Source organism: Trifolium pratense, linkage group LG4, assembly GCF_020283565.1.
Source record: "Trifolium pratense cultivar HEN17-A07 linkage group LG4, ARS_RC_1.1, whole genome shotgun sequence".
NCBI classification, from domain to species: Eukaryota; Viridiplantae; Streptophyta; class Magnoliopsida; order Fabales; family Fabaceae; genus Trifolium; species Trifolium pratense.
The window spans coordinates 14934166-14943756 of NC_060062.1; the positions used below are offsets into that span (position 1 = coordinate 14934166).

At 30.7% G+C, this 9591-nt stretch overlaps 1 protein-coding gene across 5 annotated transcripts; it reads right to left on the reverse strand.

Annotated features, from left to right (window-relative positions):
• Positions 1 to 3060: 3060 nt before the first annotated feature.
• On the reverse strand, positions 3061 to 7483 carry LOC123919579. 5 transcript variants are annotated; one of them, XM_045971528.1, is made up of 5 exons: positions 7033 to 7483; positions 6613 to 6875; positions 4504 to 4715; positions 3959 to 4220; positions 3061 to 3571 (listed from the first exon to the last, which is right to left on the reverse strand). In XM_045971528.1, exons 2-5 carry the CDS (start codon positions 6871 to 6873, stop codon positions 3233 to 3235), a joined length of 1074 nt encoding a protein of 357 aa, XP_045827484.1. In that variant the 5' UTR covers positions 6874 to 6875; positions 7033 to 7483; the 3' UTR covers positions 3061 to 3232. The 5 variants fall into 5 exon arrangements, with proteins under 5 accessions (XP_045827484.1, XP_045827482.1, XP_045827481.1 ...); XM_045971526.1 differs by having other exon boundaries at positions 6613 to 6839; positions 7033 to 7466; XM_045971525.1 differs by having other exon boundaries at positions 6613 to 6830; positions 7033 to 7404.
• Positions 7484 to 9591: the final 2108 nt, after the last annotated feature.

Here is a 9591-nt window from a genome sequence, read left to right on the forward strand (position 1 = left end):
AGTGAGCATACATATATACTTCCTCATACTTTAATTATAAGCAAATGTCATTTTTTGCATACACTAAATAACTAATGTATTTAGTCTAAAAAATGGACTAGATATATTAGTTATTCAATCTATCTAAAAAGTGATATTTGCTTATAAATAAGACCAGATGGAGTACAAAAGAGGGTCAAAGGTCCAAGAAAAGAAAAAGAAGAAAAAAATCAAGCGCACATTTTTAGGCATGAGAATGGATTCTCTCAATTGTAAAAAAACAATTGAGAGAATAGAGAAATTCTTAGGTGAGTCATCACCTAAGCATTAATGATTAAGCACAACCAATTATATAATTACAACTTATTATTATATTAAATAATTACAAATAATTAATAGATAAATAATTAAAACCAAATCTCTATAAATAAGGAAAGAAAAAAAAATGAGTTAAAAAAAAGAACATGTGTTGTGCACTTTATTAATTTTTTTTCTTTCGAATTGCTCATATATTTTTCTTTCTCCAACTAAGCTCTCTCTTTTTGTTTTTAATTTCTTTGTTTCAATTATTTTTATGTGAACACTTCAATGATCAATACATTGTCGAATGCTTGTTATTATGTATAATGTCTTATCATATTTTAATACTAACTTATCATATTTCAAAGAATTTTGCATATGGAATAGAGGTGCCCAATAATACAAGTTTTGTATAAAAGAATATAACCTTATTTTTATTCATTATTATTTTTGTATTTTTTGAAAATTTAGGGACTATCCAAACTATTATGAATTTGTTGGATAAAAAAATAGTGGATAGTTGATAAGCAAACTTATATCATATAAATTATAAGGTAGCTTATAGCTGATAAGCTAGATAATTCAATTTGTATTATGTAGTTAAATTAACGGTTGAATTATCTTATAAATATAAAGTGCCATAAAAAAATGCTTAATTAATAGTTTTAATTATTTCAAGTAAGATAACTGGAATAAAATGAGAGAAAAAAATAATAAAACATAAACTAATTGAATTAGCTTATTAATATAAATACAAGTTTCAATTAGTAAAATAATAAAAAAAATAAAAAGAAAGCTTAGTATGAAATAAAAAATATGAGCATGTGCACATGTATGTTTTTTTTCCTTTCCTTATTTATAAAGATTTGGTTTTGTTAATTTTTATTTTTTTTTGTTAAAGAGATTTGGTTTTATTAATTACTACACTATTAATTATTTGTAATTATATAATATGATAATAAGTTGTAATTATGTGATTGGTTGTGCCTAATCATTAATGTTTAGGTGATGACTCACCTATGAATTTCTCGAGAGGATAATGTGTAATCTAAATCATTTATATATTGTAAAAATATGATAAAGTTTTTTTTGAAGACAAAAATATGATAAAGTTGGAATTTGAAAAAAGTGAGAGAAGTTGATTAAGGGTTGAAATGTAAAACTTGAGAAAATTTGAGGAAAAAAAATGAAGAGAATATGTTCTCCCTAATCATAAAAAAAATTACTTTGAGGTTCTCTAGGAGGTGTCTCCATAATCTGAAAATTCCATGAATCTAAAGAGAGACCAAAATTAGGTAGTCAGTCAGCACATATGTTGCCTTCAGGCAAAGTGTGAATAACCTGAGTATGTCAATCATACTAAAGAAGTTGTTGAATTCGCCGAACCATGTCAATAAACATTTTTGAGTCACTCTCAATAATCAGGTGAGATATACATTCTCTTTATGCCATGTCCAAGCCTAAATAGAAACCCCACATCTTAGCATGCAGAGTATCACAAACTCCAATTTTGTGACTAAAGCCCTTAAGCCACCTCCATAAGAATTGCGAGAAATCCGCTACATTAATCATTCGGTAAATAATTATTTTTTGGAATCAAATGGTTTGTCGAGATTTCATTAATCATTTGGGGGCCGTTTTGGTTAGCGTATTTTAATTTTATGAAAAATATTTTATGCAAATAAATAAACTTTTATGTTAATTTATAAATTTTTATTAGCGAAAATTGCATCTTCATGAGCTGCTTTTTTATCAATTACTTTGACAAACTTATGAATAATACATAAAAACTAATTTATTTGCATAAGTTATTTTATAAGCTCAAAAATAAGTCAATTCAAACGAATGCTTGATTAGTGTTTCGTTCATCTTTAAGTTTATGTATCTTATATTTCCTTTAGTAAAACATAGAATAAAACTTTGAATTAAACTCATCTAAGTCTAATTTGACTTACCAATCGACAATGTGAATATTATTAGATTGAATATTTTTAGTCAGATTTTAACCAAAGATCTCATAGTCCTATGAGTATTAGGAGGTGTTTGTTATTTTTTCACAAAAAAAAAGTTACTTTCTAAAGTATTACACTCTCCAATTTTGTTTTTAAAATATATAAAAAAATCATATTTACGGCTAAAACATGACTCTCTTCATCTTTACGACTAAAACAATTAAATTTCATTATCGATCATTATGAGTATCTAAATTTGGTCTATAATTCAAGGAACAAGGATGCTATGGCGTCGGAATATGTCGAAGAGGGGACCATGGAGAGTTTATTTCAGCAAAAACAGCTTGGCTTTAAGGATTACCACAACCTCAAGAAGCAGAAGCTTGCGGACTAAAAGAAGCGTTAATTTGGCTTGGTGAAATGAATTTAGCAGCGATGTCCATTTAACTTGACTACTAGCAAGTCATTGCCGGCCGGCACCAATAGCAAATTTTTAGCTCCAATTTCAAATTAGGTGCTATTTTAAATTTTTGTAAAGCTTATTTTAGATTACTACCAAATTTATTTGGAGACAAGCAAATAGTGTTGCCCATTTGTCAGCAAGGGCGTCATTGTCTTATGCTCGGTGTCATGATCATGTGCCATATTGAAAATGTTCTTACAAATGAAATGAGTTAATTTGGTTACTGTCTAACTTTTTTATTTTACTTCATATTGCTAGTCATTGAACAACCTGGCTTAATATTGACCTCACATTGAAGTCTCATACTGAACTCATTCTCTCTTAGTAGTGCTAGCATTAAATTTCACCCAATAATAAAAAGAGTCCTTAGCAACAAAAAAAAAAGCATGTTTCTAACATTTCTTTCAAAAAAGAATAAAGACAGTATACATGATAGTTTCCTCCTTTCAACCAAAGAATGTGATTTACATAACTAACATTATCCCAAAAAATAAACCAACAATAAACATAATGGATTATGATAAAAATCATGTCAAAATTAAGATACAGATTTTAATGATCTAGGTTTATATGAAATATCTTCTTCCCCAAGTAAAAGTGCCTTCAAAATCGCCTCGCCTAAGCCACTATAATGTACAATCAAATGGCCACCATCTACAACTTCATGATATTGTATCCATGGTAGCTTCTCTGAAATGAATCTTTGAATTTGAGAGGGTACTACTTTATCTTCATAGCCCTGCCAAATGTGAACTGAACTTCTGTTATTCTGAGGGAATGGATTACTAAGCTTCATTGGATCAAATTCCCAATTGCCAAAGGCAATCATCCAATCACCCCTGAGTGTGTCAAAAACAACCTGGTGCCTCAATTTATCCTGCAAATAGGAACATACAATCGTCACAATGACCATCACAGAAGAGGATTGCCGGATTGAACTGAGTTGAAATGTGGTTGGTTCAACCAGTTCATTGTTTTCATTTTTATCAATTACTTGTTTATTAAGTCATTTGGTTCAAGCGGTTGAATCTATTAAACCATAAATAAAGGTTTACTGATTCGATCTCTAGTCAAGTTTTTAAAACATTGGTTATAATACAGGTTTCACAAAAAAAATATGCGACCACAATTTAGGCTGCAAAATCAATATTTTTTATGTCTCTGCGACCACATTTAAAGCAGCACCAATCACATTTGACTGCGAATCAAGGATCATGATGCAGCCACAATCTAAACAAGTTGAAAGAAACATGCAGTAATTTACCTTAGTAAGCATTGGAAACCCAGGAATTCTCTCTAAAATTTCTATATCTCTTTTGTTGAAGAATGCTGGATTTTTTTCTATGACAGAATTTGAAGGGAGCCACTTTTGTCTCACCCACCAGTGTAACAGTCTAGGAAAATATCTTGCAAGCCACATAGCCAACTTGATAACTCTCTTTCTGTAGTCATCCTTTACAAGACTCTTAGGAAGGGAAGGCCATTCATAGTTGATGGTTGGTGCTATCATAGCCACACCAGCTAGCCTTCAAAAATGTTGAACTTGTAGTCAAATTAACATTGCATTTTTAACATAAGAAAGGAAAACATAGAAATACATATTTCGCGTATAAATGCACTTTTGAGATATTTTTGTCCCTAGTATTTTCGCCTATTTTCACTATTTCTAAATTAAAAACTATGGTCCCTAGTATTTAAAATTTCTGAAATTTTCTCCACCACGGCACTTGAGGCTTCCTAAATCATAAAAATAGGAGGATCAAAAGTACATTTAAGCCTATCTATTGAGATATTTTGGTTGCAATTTACCTGTTAGGGATATAGTTGAGACAACTCCAGGTAGCATATGATCCCATTGAAACTCCAATCACATGGAATTTTGATCCAACTTGTAACTGATCAGCTAGTTCTTCAATGTCATGTGCTTCACTTTTCAGTGAGCGTTTGGGGTTTGGATCACTTTGTCCATACCCTGCTCTATCATAGTGCAGAATATATACTCCCAATTCATCTATTAGTTCCTGTAGATTCAGTGTCAATGTTATCTCAGTTAGCATATGTCAACGGATATGCAAATTGCAATGCAGGTCGAAGTCTTATATCTTGGAAAAATGCTTCAAAATTCAGAATCAATTACAATTTACATCCCATTGGATAAAAAAAAAATCCAATAAAAAGACTAATTGGTGAGATTCTCAGTTTGAATACTCTTGTTCCAAATAGTGGTTATAAGGCTTTGTTTCGATAAACAACTTAAATAAGTGTTTATAGCATAAACGTTTATTACATAAGTGCTTGTGTATAAACTATTTCTATAACAAAATATAAGAAAAGTCAAACTGTTTTGACATAAGTTGTAAGCTGTGTTCATAAGTTCTCTTGGAGAGCTTATTTAAAAAAGCTGAAAGTAGCTTATGAACATGTCTATGTTCTTTTCATAACTCTTCCAAAACAGTTTTGCAAGTTCTTATACCAGTAGATATAAGCACAAATAAATTAATACAAACACACACTAAGTGGCGGTGGTAGCCATCTCTCTTCTTACAAGCCTATTTTGTAGGATTAAATTAGACCTAACAGTCATCAATCCCATGCATTCACGCGCTCAACACGTTGGTGGCTGATGAATTGAGATCCAACACTCCAAACTTTGAAGCTTATTTTGAATTTTGAATATCTTTTTAAACTGAAATACCAAGTTTAAAATTTGGACAGTTCGACCTCGATTCAACGACCATCAATGTACTGACAGCGTAAATGAGTAGATTACTGACCGCACCAAATCCAAAATATACGACACCTTTTGAGTGTATCAGAGTATCTGAATATATCTACTCTGTGTACTAATTTGTGAATAATATCCCTAACATTTCGAAACTATTTCCAACCATTCCCCTAAAAAAATTAACTTCCTGTGTGGTTTTACACTATTGATCTAAACCTGTTAATTTAACGTAAGTTGTAAGTTGTGTTTATAAGTTTCCCTGGAGAGCTTATAAAAATAAGTTGACAGTAGCTTATGAACACGTTCTCCTAAAAGCTGCTTGTGTAAACTCTTCCAAAACCTATGAAGCAGACACTCTTAAGATTAGGCATGTCCCGATGTCGGACACGCGTCAGTGTCTGACATGACACCGACAAATATCCCTAACATTGAATTATAGCATTTTCTTAAATTATTATTGTGTCGATGTTTGTGTCATGTCTGGTGTCCAAGCTTCATAGTCCAAAACAGCTTCTCAAGTGCTTATACCAGTAAATAAGCTCAAATACATTAATACAAACAAACACTAAGTGGTACCCATCTCTCTTCTTATTTTTTTTTTTTTGCTCAAACCCATCTCTCCTTACAAGCCTATTTTGTAGGATTAAGTTACACCTAACAACCATCAATTCCACGCTTTCACACGCTCAACATGTTGGTGGCCAATGAATCGAGACCGCACAGTCCAAACATTGATGCTTATTTTGATTATTTTTTAAAACTAAAATACAGTTTAAAATTTGGACAGTTCAACCTCAATTCAACGACCACCGACATGCAGACAGCATGCGAATGAGCATATTATTGCCCACACCAAATCCAAAAACTTATCACACCTTTTGATTGTATCCAAGTATCTGAATATCCCTAACTACTGTGTACTAATTTGTGCATAGCATAATATCCCTAATACTTGTTTGAAACTATTTTCAACCATTCCCCTAAGAAAATTAACAATAAAAAAAAATGTGGTTTTACACTATTGAATATTGATATCTCACAACATATCCAGGGTCGTATCTGAGGCGGGGCGAAGAGGGAGACCGTCCTAGGTTCCAAAAAATTGGATCTAAACCCATTAATTCAACATAACATATAAACAATTCCACAATCAATACAATGAAATTAAAGCAAAATGAAATTAAGGGTAATACTTGAGAGGCAGGAAAGTTCATATCTTTAGAGCTTCCAAATCCATGAACAACAATGATACTATGTTTTGCTTTATCCTTTGTAACACCAGTTTCTCTATAAGCAAGGTACCTTCCATCACTGAGTTTAATTCTTGTTGAAACTTCATCATAATTTTGATCATCAAGAAGTGAATGATTATGATTTGGAGGTGGAAGTTGAGTTGCTTGATAAGCCATTCCTATAAAACCTATGAGTAACACTATTGCTGCTTTTGAAATCATCACTGAAATATTTAACAATAAAGGGTCTATAGATCTAGGACATTTTTTTTTAATTTTTTTTTCTATAAATTTTTTAGCACAATAATAAATAATCAATCATATAATTATGCTAATTAATATTTAATAGTATGAAGAAAAATGTAAAAGTGAAATTTGTACCTGTCAAACTTGAATCAAAGATGCTATGCTTGCTTGCTTTGATTATATTCCTATGCTTTTGACTTATAGATCTTTGAATTTGATCATAAATTTGGGAGAAAAAATAATTTGACCGGTTAAGAATAAAGATGGAGGTAGCAATACTATACTACTTGTGTGTAATTTGACTTTGTAAAAATTTATTTTAATTTTAATTTTAGTGAAAAGAAAGGAATATTTGTTCTTAAAAAGGTTTGATTGAATTAGATAGAAGCAGTATCTTGTATTACCAAAAATAAAGATGACAGTATCTTCATGTTAGTTTCTGCAGAAATGGGCCATATGGCTTTACAGATTTAAAACTGTGTCAGATTGTTCACAAAAGTTTTTATTTTCTTTGACCACTTTGCTCAGTTTTCTTTTTCATCTTCATGCTCAGTACTCAGTACAGTTCTTTTGAATATTGCTCGGTAGAGTTTATTAAATGATCGTAGTAATTTTTTTTCCGGGGTCCACCGCACAATTTAATCTAGTTCGAGGTTAATTCTGACATTAAGTGATTTCAGCTTTCTCTTAATCGTAGTTATGGGATCGAATTGTTGTTCTCCTTACTAAGTTCAGCGTCAATCACTACTAGATCAAATAACGATTAGTATTAAATCATAAATTTTGATAAAAAAAAAAAAACTTTCTTTTTAACCGCTAGTGATAAATATTAGGTTTTTTTTTTAAGGAAGCTAAAAGGGAAAAAAGAAATAAAGACTAAAAAAAAATTATTCACGAATTAGGGATGACAATGGGTAGGGTATGGGTAGGGTACTATAGTACCCATCCCCATACCCGCGGATTGAAAAAATACCCGTACCCATCCCCATACCCGCGTGGGTAACAACTTTTGCCCCCGTCCCCATACCCTATGGGTACCTAGGTACCCATACCCGTACCCGTTACCCGCATTTTTACTAAAATTAAATTGATCAATTATAAAATATCATATAATTTTAATAGAATTAAAAAAAATTCAAAGATTTTAATATTGACTAATGAAAATTATAAACAAAATTATTACTAACTTTATGTTAAAGTTCATATTTATGTTAAATATTCACATTATTTTTATATTATGTTATAAATAAATATTTTTATTAAAAATATGTAATAGTTTAGTAGAGTTGTATTGTTTTAAATTGATTTACATATATTATAATATAATAATATAAATAAAATAAATAAATATATATTATGCGGGTATGGGGCGGGTTGGGTACTAAGGTACCCGTACCCGCACCCATACCCGTTCATTTTTGCGGGTAATTACCCATACCCGTGCCCGTACCCAAAATGCGGGTTTTTACCCTACCTATTGTGGGTAATTTTTGCGGGTACCCTCTGGGTATGGGTCAAATTGCCATCCCTATCACGAATTAGAATACACACTTAAAATATTTTTATAAATAAAAAATAATAATTATAAACTTCAAATACTTGATCTAATGGTAAAAAGACACATATTCATGAATATGAGAGGTCTCAAGTTCGAGCCGTGCAAATATCTTTAGAGAAAGGTAAATTTAATTATCTTTGTAAGTGCTCTTTGAAAAATATAATTATATATAATTAAATGATTGATAATATTTTAAAATATATAGTTATAATTAAGTTTAATATTAATTTATATGAGATTTTATCTATTATTTATCAAATAAACTATTACATTAAATATAAAATTAAATTTACAAATAATTAAAAAAATCACAATATTAAAATTTTAATAATCCATATTTTTCATGTGTAAAAAAAAAATGATCTATATTTTTCATAGAACATTAACCCGGGCGATAGTACGGGTAAGTTATACTAGTATTGATTTATATAGTAGATTTGTTTATGATTTTAAGGGTAATTAATATAATTTTTAGTTGATCTCTTATAATAATTCTTAAGTTTGAAGAAATATATTATATTTTTTCATGGGTTGCAGTGGTGTAGTCACAAGTTGCTTTATTTTTTATTTTGGGGTATTTTTTTTATTGTTTTCAATAATAGGTAGAGACATATTTGACAATATTACTCATGAGATATGGTGGTTTTGTGTTTTTCATTTTTTTATCCTGTTCGAAACGAACTTTTAGGCTGGATCAAGTCCAATGCCACATCCATTAACTGAATTCCACTTTTATTGGCATGTATATATATATATATATATATATATATATACAAACTTTCACCTTTGCCTCCACCCGCAAGCAAAGAGAAGAGTAAACAATTATGCTTTTTGGTACATACTTTTAAGGAATTGAATATGTTCAGAATATGACTCAGATATTTATCCGAAAAGGATAAGAGAGATAGAGAACTCATAGTGGTGGATCATGGAAGGATTGCTTTGAGGTGGAAGTTGAAATCCGAGTATTCTCGACTAGGCGTAAGGCCCAATCGCCGAGGAGATCCTTCTCTTGGACTGCCGAGCAAAGCCCAACAACAGGACAACCCACGAAGACTCAACTCAAAGTCAACAGACGAGAAGCCCAGCGTAATCGTAATGTTCGACATCGGAATAATTAACATTTACTACTCATC